The 15,544-nt window shown below is 34.7% G+C and overlaps 2 protein-coding genes across 2 annotated transcripts; both read right to left on the bottom strand.

The window, feature by feature from the left end:
* Window positions 1-2,838: 2,838 nt before the first annotated feature.
* On the bottom strand, window positions 2,839-11,682 carry LOC143630736 (wax ester synthase/diacylglycerol acyltransferase 11-like). The gene is made up of 7 exons (XM_077099664.1): window positions 11,422-11,682; window positions 10,309-10,911; window positions 10,157-10,223; window positions 9,949-10,061; window positions 9,514-9,723; window positions 3,175-3,312; window positions 2,839-3,063 (listed from the first exon to the last, which is right to left on the bottom strand). Exons 1-7 carry the CDS (start codon window positions 11,680-11,682, stop codon window positions 2,869-2,871), a joined length of 1,587 nt encoding a protein of 528 aa, XP_076955779.1. The 3' UTR covers window positions 2,839-2,868.
* Window positions 4,112-6,032, bottom strand: LOC143630737 (wax ester synthase/diacylglycerol acyltransferase 5-like). The gene is made up of 2 exons (XM_077099665.1): window positions 5,540-6,032; window positions 4,112-4,844 (listed from the first exon to the last, which is right to left on the bottom strand). The coding sequence occupies exons 1-2, from the start codon at window positions 5,792-5,794 to the stop codon at window positions 4,194-4,196; spliced, it is 906 nt and encodes a 301-aa protein (XP_076955780.1). The 5' UTR covers window positions 5,795-6,032; the 3' UTR covers window positions 4,112-4,193.
* Window positions 11,683-15,544: the final 3,862 nt, after the last annotated feature.

Below are 15,544 nucleotides of genomic sequence, written 5' to 3'. Positions count from 1 at the left end.
AGTAGTTGTTATCAAAATAGTTGTATGACTGAGGATTTTGCGATTGATTAGTTGTTTGAGAAAATAATCTTTTATTTGGTGGCACATATTTACATGAAGTACTAGTTTGATTATCATTTTCAAACACTTTCCTTTTACTTGAATTATCCTCAGTCTTACAACTTGATGATGAAAAACTAGATATGTTCACCTCAACAGGCCTTTCCACCTGCCCATTTTTTTCCTAACAAACTGCTAAAGAAGATGAACTATATCATTAGGACTAACTGATGGAAGAATTGGATCAATTGCTTTGGGGACAATAGGAGTATATGTCTTTGGTTTTGTCACGTGTCCAATACCATTGAACATCTCATCCTTAGGTGGGGAGTTGAAACTAAAATGAGGTAGGCTAGTATAATTCTCATTAAACGGTGGTGGAACAACACTTTTAGAAGCTAACTCAAATTTTTCAACAGCTGTTTTTCTTTGGGCTAAATTTAGCTATAATTTGACAATTTTAGCCTTTAACTCAATCACACATTTTTCATGATGTTCAGCTATTTTTTCAACTTGGAAAAGTTTCTCATTAACTTAGCGATATCATTATTATGAGTTTTAATCATAGTGACATAAATCTTTTCAGCTTTCTTAAGTTCATCATTCTGACATTTAATGCTAAAGATTTGATCTAAAATGGTAACATTATGGTTTCTATAGTGCTCTATTTTATTTATACAAGCTCGAGAGCACAAGTGTGTGTGTACCTCAGAAAGGATAAGACTTGCTTGATTTCTTTCACCCGCAACACTTGTCCCAGCTTTATTTTATTTTGACTGATTGTTTATTCGAAGATTTTCATCCATCAATTTAAAAGACTTGAAAGTAGAAAGTCAACTTTGAGAGTGTTATGGTATTCAGATTTGTGGTTCTCTTGATGGTAACCACACTGATGTTCCTTGCATAAGGCAGTGAATTCAACAACTTCATGTTGATCTCAGACAACTCATGGATGATACTAGCACTTCTCATTTCAGTGACGAGTGACTCATATATGTTGATTAAAGAGGCAACCGATTCTCCTTGAATATGTTTAAACATGTTGAATTCTTCTTTTAACATGTCCTTTTGGCATTCCCTCATATTAAGATATCCTTCAAGTTGAGAATTGCAAGACATTTTTTTTAACAAAAGACTAAGTAATACTCCCTCCGTCCCATTTTAAATGTCCATTTTTCCATTTTTTGTTGTCCCAATTTAAATGTCATTTCTATACATATAAATTCAATTTTCAATTGTGCCCTTACTTTTAAATGTCATTTTTTAGCCAAGGAAGAAAAATGGTTTTTAGTCATAATAACTTAAAGGACATTATTGTCATTTTACAGCTCATAAAATAAAATGATCAAACATTTTTTATTTGTGTGTTTTGGGTCCCATGACATTTAAAATGGGATGGATGGAGTAATAATAATTTTTTTTTTGTCAAAGTCAACGGGTCAGACTCAATTAGCCATTCGATTCGAATAGAATTTTTTTTGTCAACGGTCAACGTTCGATTACCCATTTGATTCGAATAGAAAATTTTTTTGGTCAAAGTCAACGGTCAAAGGTTTGACCGGCTCGATTAGCCATTGATTGGCGGCTCGATTAGTCGACTAGACCGGCTCGATTAGCCTTTTTTTGGAAGATATTAAGCCATATATCAATAAAGTCTAATGGACTTTAGCCTAAAAACCAATAGATTGGCCTAGATCTGAGTTTTTTACCGGATCAGAACCCGGACACAAAAACCAAGAAAACCAAAAACTAAGATTTAAAGATTTTCCGGTATTTCTTGGATGTAAAGCACTCCAAAAGTAGTGAGTAACACGAAGAACAACCTCAAATCTATCACAAACTAAGATCAAAACCCGAAAAGTTTGATCCGAAAACCAAAAGTTGAGCTGAAAGCTCTGATACCACTTGTAGGTCCTCTTTGGATGGATCTAACAACTTTAATCGGATTAATTCGTGTTGTTAGCTAGCGGAAATCACTAACAACACTCGGATCTCGGATTTTAGCTTGTAAGAAACAAAAGAAAGAAAAAGTAAAAATATGAGTGTTTGGTAGAGAGAGAATTCCCTTTAATTCCTTGTAGTTGGTGGAGTTGTGGAGAAATGAGTTAAGTGACCATTTATATTGGATCCTCATTTCTTCAACTTTTACATTTCGTCCGTACAAAATAAACCTACTGAGGTAGGTAATACACCGACTAAAAGCAAATATAAATACATACACAATTCTAAAACTAATATAGAATATTAGCCCTACCGGTGTTTGTGCAAGGTGATGAATAATCTCATTTTAACCAAATTCCTTAAGTCTTTGTCCTAGATTGTGGAAGAGGACAAGAGGTCAAGATCCTTGGGCAATGGTGGGTTAGGAATCGTGTAAGAGTACTTGTCACTCTTGGATGGAGAGATAGGAGTAGTTTTAACCTTAATAGGTTCGGATTGTAATTTTTTGTGTTTTCATATGTATATACTCCCTATTGGTGGATATACATTGCGAGTACACTTGAATTAACAGCAAAGAACAAAAAATGGTTCTAACGACACCCATATGATCAAATAGAACTTGGACTAATTGTATATTTGTATATGATACCATATATTTTTGTTGAACCTGAGATTTGATTTATGGACACAAGTGCATATATTATAAATTTCTAGGTTGACCATGCAAAAATTAATGTTCCGCAGATGATACTAACAATAAAAGCAATTTATAATAATTCTTGTTATGACCTTTAGTTTTTCTTTATTCTTATTTTACCGATTTGAATTTTGAATGATTTATGTAGATCACAAGTCTAAAATATACATATGCAAACTGTAACTAAATGCTCAGGTGAATGCAGCCTGTGACAAGCCCTCCTCATCATCCTTAATAAGCCCCTTTGCATAAACGGCTTCTTTGATGAGTTTTAGTGATGCTTCAATATCATCTAACAATTGCTTAGGATCCGGGATGCTGTTGTCATCTACCGAGAGGACTATTGTCATCTTGTTCACATAGCTCTGGAAATTAATCATCAATCCCTAGTATTCGTTACATAAGCAAAGAACATTAGAATGTTAGTGGTTTGTTAAACAATTATACTAGCTACAAATAACGTTGTGCGTGACCGATAAACCTAAACATAACCTTACATGTGGGTGGCCATAACAACTAGGTGCAAGGAATTCTATGGCGTGACCATAAAAGCCGATTTCTTCTTGAGGTCCAACCAAGTTCGAGAAGCCCAAGGTTGTACAGGCGGCTGCCTTGTGTGAAATTGTGTTTGCTGCCTATTTACATACCAAATTTGTCCAACATGAGTCTAGTATGCAAGAACATATGCCAAAAAAATGATTTTGAGAAATCACCTTGATACCGAACAATTTAAGAACCAAGGAGGCTAGTGAAAAGGTACATATCGCCTCGAGCGAGTTCTTTTTTCTATCGATGGTTGCCTTGGCTTCTCTAACATAGTCTAGTGGATCGTCTTTTATACCAATCGCAAACGGAAGGATCACGTGACCAATCCAGTTCCCCCATTTTGCATCCGTATTTTTCTCCATCATATCAGCCAATGCCTGTAATGTTTACTCCACAGTTCAATCATCCAAAACCCGAATGTTTGCTAGAAACACTTCCAAGAAAAAAAAATGTGTACTATTTTCTGGTGGAAAAAAAATGCTAAACACGATTCCTAGGAAAACGATTCATCCCAAACCAAACGATTCATCCTAAACACGATTCCTATGACGAGATGAAATAGTTTTTACGACAAAGATAACTCGTCTTAAGAAAAATATAAATTCACTTGTATATTTTCGTTTACTTGGAACTCCAAATACCTAAATCTTATACTTTTTGTAATGAAGATCATTACTTGAATGCCTGAAGATGGTCTTATGTTGATTAAAAGCGTTGATCGCAGCCGTATCTTCTTAGGGAGGTTGTTTTTCTCCTCGGTTGCGCTTTCATCTTTTTTCCCCTCACCTTACAAATATGAACAAGTATTCTATATATAAGTACAATACCAAAAGAGGCAAAACCTGCTTGGATTACTCCGAATGCGAAAAGTGTAAGAACTCACCATATCTCCGGTTGAGGTACTGTGATAATCCAGCTTGGGTAACTCCTACTGCGACGTCATTAATCGTCTATAATAAAAAAAAATTAGTTACATTTTGAAAATTAACATAGATACCCATCTTTCCTTGTAACTCACCATATTCATGCCATTCTTGATGAGCTTCATATCGTCTAGGCTAAGCGTCCGGTAAACGAATCTCCTAGGATTAAGTTCAACTCCCGCCTGAGATGTTATTGGGGTCTTCGTATCCTTCAAAAACAAAGCCATCGCCATAATATATCCAACGTCTACCAAAGTATTCCAAACCAACCAGAAAACCATGGAAACCACCACGAACCACCGCTTCCAGCACGGCCCTCCACCACGGGAGCTGTAGGACGAAAACCATCCCAAATTCGAATCTTTTTTCCTTGGGACGGTGGGAACTGCGTCTGGATTGTCGATCTGGCGAGTGCAAGCGAGTAGCAAGGACATAAGGGAGGTTCCGTCACCAATGGAGTGATGAATGCGGAATATTCCAACCACCTCGGCATCAGATGTTTTGAGGTTGAGAAGGTGGAGATCCCACATGGGTATCGAAGAGTCGATGGAGGTTTTACTGAGATTGTAGGCATAATCTTCAAGGAACTTATCAGGGGAGTCTAGGGTTTGTGGGATGTTAGGGATGATAATGTGATTGTTTAGATTCACATTTGTTGGAACCCATTTCATTATTCCACCATTCTCGTCATCTACAACCTGTATTGATGCATGAATGTTTGAAAACTGCATATATCTTTCGAAGCTTTTACTTTTAATTCATCATTTTCATGTGCTAGAAAACTTTTAGTTATAATTTGGATAGTATATACCTTCTATTTTTGAAATAAACAGTTTCACAAAAACTTTAATTAAGGGTGCGCACTATTACATTGGGTCGTATAACATTTTTCACATGTCATACGAATTGTGTGAAGTTATACGGCTCATACGATATTTGGAAAACGTTTGTATGAGCCCACATAAAATTAAAAAAAAATAACGAGTTATTTTACGAATCGTATAAGACAATCCGCAAAAGTAATACTACACGAAATATAATCATATACGATATGTGTAAATTTACTAAAATGTACAGAGTAATTGATGTGACAGTGGTATATTGTGTCAGAAGTTATACCACATGTATAGTTTTATATAATTTGAATAACGAATAAAGCGATGCATCTACAACTTCCCTAATTAAAGTTTAGGGTGTCGGGTAACGAGTCAAGTGATCAGAACAAAATTTTCATATAGGACTGTAGACATAATTTTTAGCTTTTTATGTGTAATCTACAAAAAGTAATCCCGATTTATTATGCGTATTAAAAACTTTCACTGATAAAGAATCTTGAATCCGTCACTACTCTCAACTACTAACTTCTAGGTATTGAACCAAACGTGCTAATTACCTGCAAACTAGAGAAGCGAGGATGTTTAAGCAAAGATTGTGGCAACTTGTCATACACGACACGAGGGTTAATACGATTCTTGAGACCGATAATCGCTATGACATAGATATTGAAATTTGGTTCGTGGAACATTTGTGCTGTTGGGCTCAATGGTTCTCCATCGCTTGTTATCATATCGTTGTCGGCACGAGTAGGGATTTGAACAGGTTTTAGATTTGATTTCCTCCATTTTAACCGTTTTGTAAATGACTCCATTGATGGATAAGTTGTAAGCTAACATGAGATATGAAGTTGGTTCGTTTATATAGTGTACATTTGAGGATAACAATGATAATATTTAATCATGTTGAATTGTGGTTGTACATCCAAACTGTTTATAGATAGGGTGAGCGAAGCCTAAAGTTATCGACTTCGCATTATATTTCTTTATTAATATATACTTAAAATAAAGAAATAGTACACATGAACTTGCGGTTAACTGTTCGATCGCTCAATGGTCTAAAATGTTGTATAGGTTAGATAGATTAACTGGCTCGGGCTGAATTTAGTTAATTTTGTTGAATGTTCTAATGCTATGGTGTTCATTCTTTTAAAATGAAGGTGTTGGGTTTAAATCCTAGCTTGCAAATGCTAGGCTAACATGATTTTAGAAGAAAATGAATTTGCTGTTAATTTTTTTTTTTTTTTGAAGAATAGATCAGAATTCAAATTATAATTATAAAAGAAATTAACCTTCGAATTATGGTTTGTATGTTTTTCATTTTTATTTCATTTTAATCACTTTCATATTTATATATACCTTTTCGTATTGTTTATTAAATAAGTATATATAAATATAATGATAACTTTAATGCTAGATAAAGCTAGCTAGATTACCCATAAATCCATAATATATACTATTTATATTATGACTGTTCGTGACGCTTTAACTAGCATGTATCGGTCAACTCATGGCGCGCACATGTATTGTATAGGATAAGAATTACAAGGTCATGTTAGACTAACTTCCAATTCTGATTTTTTATTTTTCATTTATTTATTTATTTATTTTTTTTTGTGGAGTTCTTGAAGATATTTGAACGCCGATGTTCTTTTTTTTTTTGCATTATATTGTTGATAAATGATAACAGATGAATGTTGATGGAGTCATAAATGCTTATCCACGTGCCATACACAATGTTGTGTTATACTTTCATTCACTCATTTGATTAGAAAAACTAAGAGCGCGTACAAAATAGAAAAAACTGAACCGGAAAAATAAAGGAAAAATTATTAAAATAAACAATTTTAATATATTTTTTTTTTAAAATATACATGTCTATTTTAGTCTACATTTCTCCGATCATTGAGTTTTTGACCAATAATCAAGTGACACGTCAGCAAAAAGCCGCCTTAGCCGCCACTTTATGGACAATAATTTTATGAAAATTAAACGGGACCCACCTTTAGCCTATAAAAATTTGACACATGTCAAAGGCTGCTAAAGTTACCTACATCTATGGTTATTTAGCCGGCATCCTTGACTCTTAGCCGGCTTCGGGATAGGTGTCTATTCACTTAGCTGGCTCCAAATATTCCTTCTCAACCGGCTCTAACTCGGCTTGTAGGTTAAAGCTTCACTTAGCCGTCTAATTTTAGCAGCCAAAATTGAATATTTTACCAACTTTACAAACCATATTAAATATTTATCCGGCATTTATCTTTTTATTTCTTAGCAGTCTTGTTAACCGGTGTAAATTTAGCCTCCAAAATTAATTATTTTTACATACCACCCCTAGCCGAAGGGTCTATATTACTAATTTGAAAGTTATTATTGCCTGTTTAACTGTCACACATATATAAATCCATTCTCACCACTCACCATCAAGCTATCTACACCCTAATCCTATAAATCTAGTTTATTCTTTTATGCTATTGCATAAAATAACTAATGGCTATAAGTCAACTGCTACAAATTTCATCATTAATATGTCACATACATGTGATTAACTATATAATTGATGACTTATTTGAAGACATTAAGACGGGTCGCTATGGGGCGGTTTTAGGTGGGATGGCGGGCGCCTTTGGGCGTGAAACATTACCAAGGGGCACCTTTAGTGGTGGAGCGTCGTGGGTGTCCATTGTTGGAACGGCTGGCGCAGTAAGACCACCCCTTCTCTTACACACATACATACGTACGGATATATACATATGTGAATGATGACGAGTTGTACATAAATATCAAATTGTATAATATTAACGTGCATGGTTTGATTTAAACTGGCCTCCATTCAAAGGATACAATCAGAGTAATTCTTTTATTGCTCTGGGTCACTTGTGAAGAATTACAGTGTACAATAGATGTTTAAATAGAATCCTATCTATAGGGTTTATAACTTGTTCATCAAGAAAAGATAAATGGACTAAACAATAAGATTAGGGCAGTACCATCATATATCTCTTCACTTAAACAAGCACAATCAAGACTTCACATACCCAACAGAGTCTACCACCACACAATAGCTAGCATATCTCAACGACATGTTTTCAAGATAAGATTCAACTAGTGACGAATTTCTTGAGTTACTGCATCAAGCACGTGTCGGCCATCTTTATGACGATGACAAGTGGCTAAAAAAAGCTTTGCAACGACAAAATTCGTCACTATAGTCCTTTGTAGTGAGGATCGACGAGCACTTATTATTTGAAAATATATTAGTCTAGTTATCCTTTTCTTTGTTTAGGTGTGATAATATAATCACTCTAGAATTAATTATATATCTTGTATTAACTCCATATAAAGAGAGGTAACGTTCCTATGAATTATCTAATACACAAAAATCATTCAACATCAAAAGTATCACCCTCAATTTTATTAATTAATTAGTTTTCGCAAACTTTATGTAAAAGTTCTTTGAACACACACATACGGAACAGATGAATGGATAATTGGAGACCTTGATATATATCTTTTTATATTGAAAGACAAGCTTGAATAAAAACTAACACACACCCGCTTAAAAAATTCTAACCGGGGACAAAACCAAAGTTACATAATAAGTAAAGGGTTTTTAAGTCAGGTTATTCAATTCAAACGAAAGTTACAATTACGAGACCAGAACCACAAAAGAAACCGACACAATTGAATCAAACATATTAAGATCATTTCAATTTAGGTTAATAAAGCCTTAGACATGCACTCCTCAACAAGTCCCGTCGCGTAATTAACAGCTTCTTTGATGAGTTTTAGTGATGATTCAAGATCATCTAACAGTTTATGAGGATCCGGGATGGCGGTTTCATCAACCGAAAGGACTATTGTCATCTTGTTCACATAGCTTTGGAAATGAATCATCAAACCCTTTAATCAGATAAATAAAACTATAGAATGTTAGCTTCATGTTGTTATAGATAATTAAACATGTATATTAACATACTTACATGTGGGTGGCCATAACAACTTGGAGCAATGAATTCAATGTCATGACCATAAAACCCTATTTCTTCTTGAGGTCCAACCACATTTGAGAAGGTCAAGGTTGTATGGGTAAAAGCCATGTCTGAAATTTTGTTCGCTGCCTGTAAAAATATGGTCGTCAACATCTTGTACGTGTTAGAGCATTCTCATCCAACCCCCCGTCTCTAAATTCAAAATTACACTAAAACACACTAAATTTTCTCTCATTTTCAATTAAATAATACTTTTTTATACATTTATCATTACTATTTTTTTTTCCTTCACTCACAACCACTTTCAAAATATATTAAAAACTTATAGGGGGTGAACAGTAGTTTTTCAAATATACAGAAAAATCACTACGCTTTTTAAAATATAAAAACTATTCATTCACAACATCCTAAATCACTCTCTAAATTATAAAAACATTCCCTCACATAATATGAGGGTTGGATGAGAATGCTCTTAGTAGAGATGCCACAATCGGCAAACATATGCCAAAAAATTGTTTAATTTATTTATAATGATAAAATACCTTGATGCCGAACAATTTAAACACCAAAGCGGATACCGAAGTGGAGAATAATGCCTCAAGCGAGTGCTTTTTCCGATCGATTGTTGCCTTGGCTTCTCTAACATAGTCGAGTGGATCATCTCTTATACCTATGGTGAATGGAAGTATCACATAACCAAACAAATTTCCCCATTTTGCTTCACTATTCTTCTCCATCATATCCGCCAATTCCTGTATATATATTTACTTCATAGTTCAATCATTTGTTTAATTAACCCGAAAGTGTAATTATATAATTACATCATTTGTAAATATAATTACACTACTTGATTCTTACAGTTAGCATATTAATTTAATTTGTACGGTAACTTTTCCCTATATAGTTACTTCACATATCAATCATTTGTTTAATTAACCCGAAAGTTTTGTAAAGTTTTTTTTTATCGGGACACTTACTTGAATGCCTGATGATGGTCGCATGTTGACTACAAGCATCGACCGCATTCGTATATTTTTCTTTGGTAGGTTGTTTTTCTTCTCATTTGCACCCTCGTCGTTTTTTCCCTCGCCTTACAAATTTGTACAAAACCTTAATAAGACTATGACAACAACAAACCAACATAAAGAAACATCATATAAACATGTTTAAATTGTTTTGACTCACCATATCTTCGGTTGAGGTACTTTGATAATCCAGCTTGGGTTACTCCTATTGCAACATCGTTTATAGTCTACAAGATTAATAAACAAATTACATTTTGTTACTTTATATACAAAACATACATATATAGATATACTTTTAGAAATCACTCTCACTGTATTCATGGCATTCTTGATGAGCTTCATATCGTCCAGGCTGACTATCCGATAAACGAATCTCTTCGGAGTAAGGTTAACTCCCTCAGGAGCTTTTATAGGCGTCTCTGTATCCTTCAAAAAGAAGGCCGTAGCCATAATATATCCAATATCTACAAACGTATTCCAAACCAACCAGTAAACCATGCAAACCACCATAAAGCACCACTTCCACCACGGCCCTCCACGGTCATAGCTTAAGGACGAAAACCACCCCGAATTAGAATCTTTTTTCCTTGGGACGGTGGGAACTGCGTCAGGATTGTCTATCTTGCGAGTGCAAGCGAGTAGCAAGGAGATAAGGGAGGCACCGTCACCCAAAGAGTGATGGATTCTGAATATTCCAATGGCCTCGACATTGGATGTTTTGAGGTTGAGGAGGTGGAGATCCCACATTGGTATCGACGAGTCGATTGAGGTTTTACTGAGATTGTAAACATAATCTTCCAGGAAGTTATTAGGGGATTCAAGGGTTTGTGGGATGTTAGGGATAATAATGTGGTTGTTTAGATTCACAATTGTAGGAACCCATTTCATTATTCCACCATTCTTGTGGTCTACAACCTGCATTGATGCATAAATGCTTGAAAACTAGTTTTGTGTTACTGTATGGCCAATATTTGTGACTTACGATATCAAATTACGAAACCCGTTATATTTTAATGGTCAAGTGAAAATTTTAAAGCAGACGAGAAAACCGGACACAAAACAAGAGCTTCGGGACGCGCGTTTAGCTTCAACGGGGAGAAAGCTTCTAGAATGTTTGTATTTGGCTATATATTTGACTTTATTTGTCATTTGTATGTGTTTTGTAAGGTGTAAATCATCCACCAAATGAGAGCTCACCTTGGGTGGGTCGGTTCTTTGATTAGTATATCAAATATTTCAACCGACAACGAGATCGTTCATATCTTATCTTTATCTTTATATTTATGTTTGATCGTTTGATTTACCACACCCGTCTCGACACTTTGTATCAAGAGTAAAACAGTTCGTGTGGTCGGTTTGGGGACGTACAGTAACTATTAACTTCAAGATATATATCAAAGCAAACGTAATAAATTAATTAATTACCTGCACACTAGAGAAGCGAGGATGTTTAATCAAAGTTAGCAGCAACTTGTCGTGCATAACACGAGTATTAAGAGGGTTCTTGAAACCGATAATTGCTATGATGTAGACATTGAAATTTGGTTGGTGGAACAAACGTGATGCTGGGCTCAAGGGTTGTTCTTCGCCAGTTGCTATGATCATATTGTCATCATTATGGTTTGTAATGGTGGTAATTTGAAGTGGTTTTAGAGCTGGTTTTCTCCATGTTAAAAGAGACTCCATTGATGGGTACTTAAGTTGATTAGCTAATTATATATAGGGTCTTGAGCCAAGGTGCTGGTATGAATGCATAATACATTAAAATATTAAAATTGTATATGTATATATGTGTGCGCGTGTGTATGCATGTATGCATGTATGTATCCAAACCGGATCACTAGATATCCACAACGCAGGAGGTCTGGTTGTCTCTTGTCCCCCTAGTTTCATGTCGGGTACGAACTTTGCGAAGGAGATGCTTGATGCGAGAACAACAAACGAATTAATGTAGAATAGTTACTAAAGCCATAGGATCATTTACGGCGAAGTATTACATTATTGGGATGATAATGAAATGTTATTATGTATTTGCTTTTTAAGGAAAAAAGCAATTATCTATATTGGGATGATAATGAAATGTTATTATTTTTTTTAAGGAAAAAAACAATCCTTTAATGCCATTAAAGAAAAACCATTTCAATCTTACATTTTCCAAATTAAATCCAGATCAATTATTTAATTTCCATTTTCCAACCTAATTTATAATTTAGTGCATTTTACATTCATTAATGCAGGGTTTCAACAAAGGCTTTTAATTAGTGTCATTTCCCCGCAGCTTTATTTAATTTTTACCCCTATGGTCCTATGGACATCAGTTTTTTTCTTCTTAATTTTAGACTTCCCTCAAATAAGTCACCCTCAAACTCAAAAGTCAAAAGGTAGCTTAAAGGTGGGGCTATGTCACAGTCCCAAACCTTCAAACGACCGTTTAAAATGGTGTGTGAATAAATTGTTAGCGTCGTGTTTAATAAACCGTCACTTTTAAAAACATGAGTATTGTGAGTCTCATGCATATAGCATGCCTCTTTTAAACACAATCCATCCATAAACCAGTAAAGCTACTATCTTAAATCTTAACTAATAGACCGTCACTTTTAGAAACATAGAGTATTTTGAGTCTCATATATATATGACGATGATTGTAAAATAGAAATAATAGAGAAGATAAAGTGAAGAGTGAAGATGCATACACAACTCCTTTAATTTCATGTTTATATTTTGTTTTTTCTTTTCAGTAATCGTCTAGTTGTTGGTTTTTTTAAATAACAATTAAAAAGGTGTACAGTTGGTTAGTTGGCTTGTTAATGACCGTATCCTTTTAATTGCCGTACATTTCTTAGATATTTTGTAACGGATGTAGCTATTATGATAGCGTTTTACGTCATGTGGGTGACATGTCATCATAAGAGCTTATTACACATAAATTGTGTAGTGGATGGAGCTCCTTCCGATTATTATCTCATTACAATTATTTTTTACTTTTTTTATTAAAAATAATGTAAATAACATTTCATTAAACAAAATAAATTAAAACAATACATTAAAATAAATAAACACATAAGTAGTACTAAAAATAAATATTACTTAATTATCAAGCTTATATTTTTCTAATAATTTTATTCTTTTTTATTTCGACTATAGCTAGACATATCCGGTAAGGTGGTCGATCGGTTTCTAAAAAAAGACAAGAGCTTTGTTCATTTACCTATCTTTCAATATCTTGACGAACTCCATATTGGATTGAGAATTTTGTTGCATTGCTTGAAGACATTGATTATCAAGGCCGTGTATGTCGGCGAATCGGTTCATTACGTTGAATTATTCTTTCATTTTGAAACTCGCACCCGCCAATGACGTCTCCACCCCGTTCCCCTTTCCACGACTTATTCTACTGTCTGGTCGAGGCAACTCCACACGCACACCCTCGTTATCATCGACATCATTTAAGTCGATGTTCGAGCATCGGCCTGCGGTGTTTCTGGATCAACCGACGAATAAGTTTTGGACTTTTTTGGTCGTCGCCTAATTCCGGACCCGACGTGGGCTACGATGTTCCACCTAGAGCGATGACAAAGATAATTTCAACAATTCATGTAAATAATTCCAACGTTCCACCTAGAGTGATTTATTACTACTATTATTAAAAAACATAGCCCACCTATATAGGATAAGATTAAAATATAAAGAACAACAAAAATCCAATTATGATGACTTTATCTTTCAACATTAAAGACACATGTACAAATAATGCATGTAATGGAGGCTAGTGGTTTACTTCCCAAAATGTTTTTCAATAATCGAGCTAAAACTAAACCAGCTCACAAGGTTTACATTCCAAGACCAAGTTAATATCTTTTTATTAAACTTAAGGACCCACCTTTATTTGTAAAACCAACTGTCTAAATTTCAAGGCAATACGGCATCAAATGAGCCACCTTTATTTGTAAACGTAGTTTAAAATGCCTAGGTTTGAGGTTGTTCTTAAAACGAGCTAGATCCTTGATGAACCTTCTTTGTTTAGATGTGAATCAATCCCTAAAGATGAGCTACAAATATTTACTTGCAAGACCCGAAATTCCAAAGGAAATTATGGTGTAGGTGTGTTATTGGATGTGTAATTGGGTATAGGCATGTTTAAAACGGTTTGGGACTAGGAACCGGAACCGGTTCCTAACCGGTTCCTATATTCAAAACCCCCTTTTAAACTGGTTCCAGGCTCGAACCGGTTAGGGAACCGAACCGGTTCTCCCACCCTCGGACCCCTAACCTATCTAACCGGTTCTTACCGGTTCCTAACCCGGTTCCTGTTCGATCCAACGGCTATTTTTGACCCCAACGGTCAAAAAACGGCCAAAAAAAACGATTTCCAACGGCTATATTCGATCCAACGGCTAGAACCGGTTAGGAACCGGTTCCGGTTCCTACCCGCCCCCACTCAGAAATGCAAGAACCGGTCACGGATCATCGGGTTGAATCAGATAGGGTCCGGTTCCTACAAAAAACGGGTAGGAACCGGTTTGGGTCCGGTTCGGGTCCACCGGTTCGGTTCCAAGAACCGGTTTCGTTGAACATCTCTAATACCCCAACTTCTTCCAATTTCATCCATACACAATTGGATGAAATTGGAAGAAGTTGGGGTATTAGAGGTTTTAAATACTCTTATGCCCATCCCCATTACCTTAAGTGCACATTAGATATTCTCGAAGCCTTTTAATCCCTTCAAGTCCATAATACCCATAATTTATTATTTGGAATAAATAATATTCCATAAGACATAATTATAAAAGTTTGGATGTTACATTGTGACGGTATTGATTTCGTTATAACTATGACTGGCCAAATATTTTTGTAATCACCTCCGGGTGGATGGTTCATTTGTGTGAAACTTGAACCTTTGTAGTTTGTATATTTTAGTTTGTTAGATTGTTTTTCTTTGTTTGAAAAATTCTTCTTGTTAATTTAATTTCTATTTTGAATTAACTGTTTATGTTATTCAATTGTCCGTCTTTTATTATTCGCATTCGGTTTTCTTGCATCGTGAGTTGTTTGGTAACTGACGGGGTAATTGGCATTTATAATTTGGTAACTGAATTGCACGAGTTAGTATTAAAAAATTGTGTATAATTATGACTTAAATTAACCATACCATGTCTATTCGGATCAATCAGTTCAATAGGTTTAAGTGAATAATTGAACTGGAACTCTATGGTAGGTTACGTTTTCTTTAAACTGAATTTTAAATCATAATCAAGTTCGTTTTGCTTTATTATCAAAACCATTTAATACATATAATTTGCTTTATATATTTAACCTACTTTATAAACTTATTTTTCCATCAATGACCTTAATTACCCGTATTCGTATGGGTAATTGAAAATTCATAATTACTTTATTTTTATTAGATCACGACGTCTAGATAGGATGTCAGTTTCTTATCGTGCCTCGTTTGAAATGGGAAGCATATAATATATAAAGTATAGATATAGTATAATAGCATATAACATAAAAAATAATATTTGTCAAAACAACTCATTTATAATGAGCA

The sequence above is a fragment of the Bidens hawaiensis genome, unplaced genomic scaffold (assembly GCF_021521415.1).
Source record: "Bidens hawaiensis isolate Kalapana, Puna unplaced genomic scaffold, B.hawaiensis_p1.1 tig00005780_1, whole genome shotgun sequence".
Taxonomy (NCBI): Eukaryota; Viridiplantae; Streptophyta; class Magnoliopsida; order Asterales; family Asteraceae; genus Bidens; species Bidens hawaiensis.
Note: the sequence above shows the minus strand (reverse complement) of the source record. Positions and strands in the feature narration are given on the sequence as shown.

Bases quoted from the DNA above. Each gene is read 5' to 3' on its own strand.
- LOC143630736 (XM_077099664.1), bottom strand. From the start codon at position 11,682: ATGGAGTCTCTTTTAACATGGAGAAAACCAGCTCTAAAACCACTTCAA. The intron at 9,724-9,948 runs GTAAGTGTCCCG...ATATATATACAG, and splicing joins GACCATCATCAGGCATTCAA to GAATTGGCGGATATGATGGA. The intron at 3,064-3,174 runs GTAAGGTTATGT...AACGAATACTAG, and splicing joins GTTGTTATGGCCACCCACAT to GGATTGATGATTAATTTCCA.
- LOC143630737 (XM_077099665.1), bottom strand. From the start codon at position 5,794: ATGGAGTCATTTACAAAACGGTTAAAATGGAGGAAATCAAATCTAAAA. The intron at 4,845-5,539 runs GTAATTAGCACG...GCATCAATACAG, and splicing joins CTCGCTTCTCTAGTTTGCAG to GTTGTAGATGACGAGAATGG.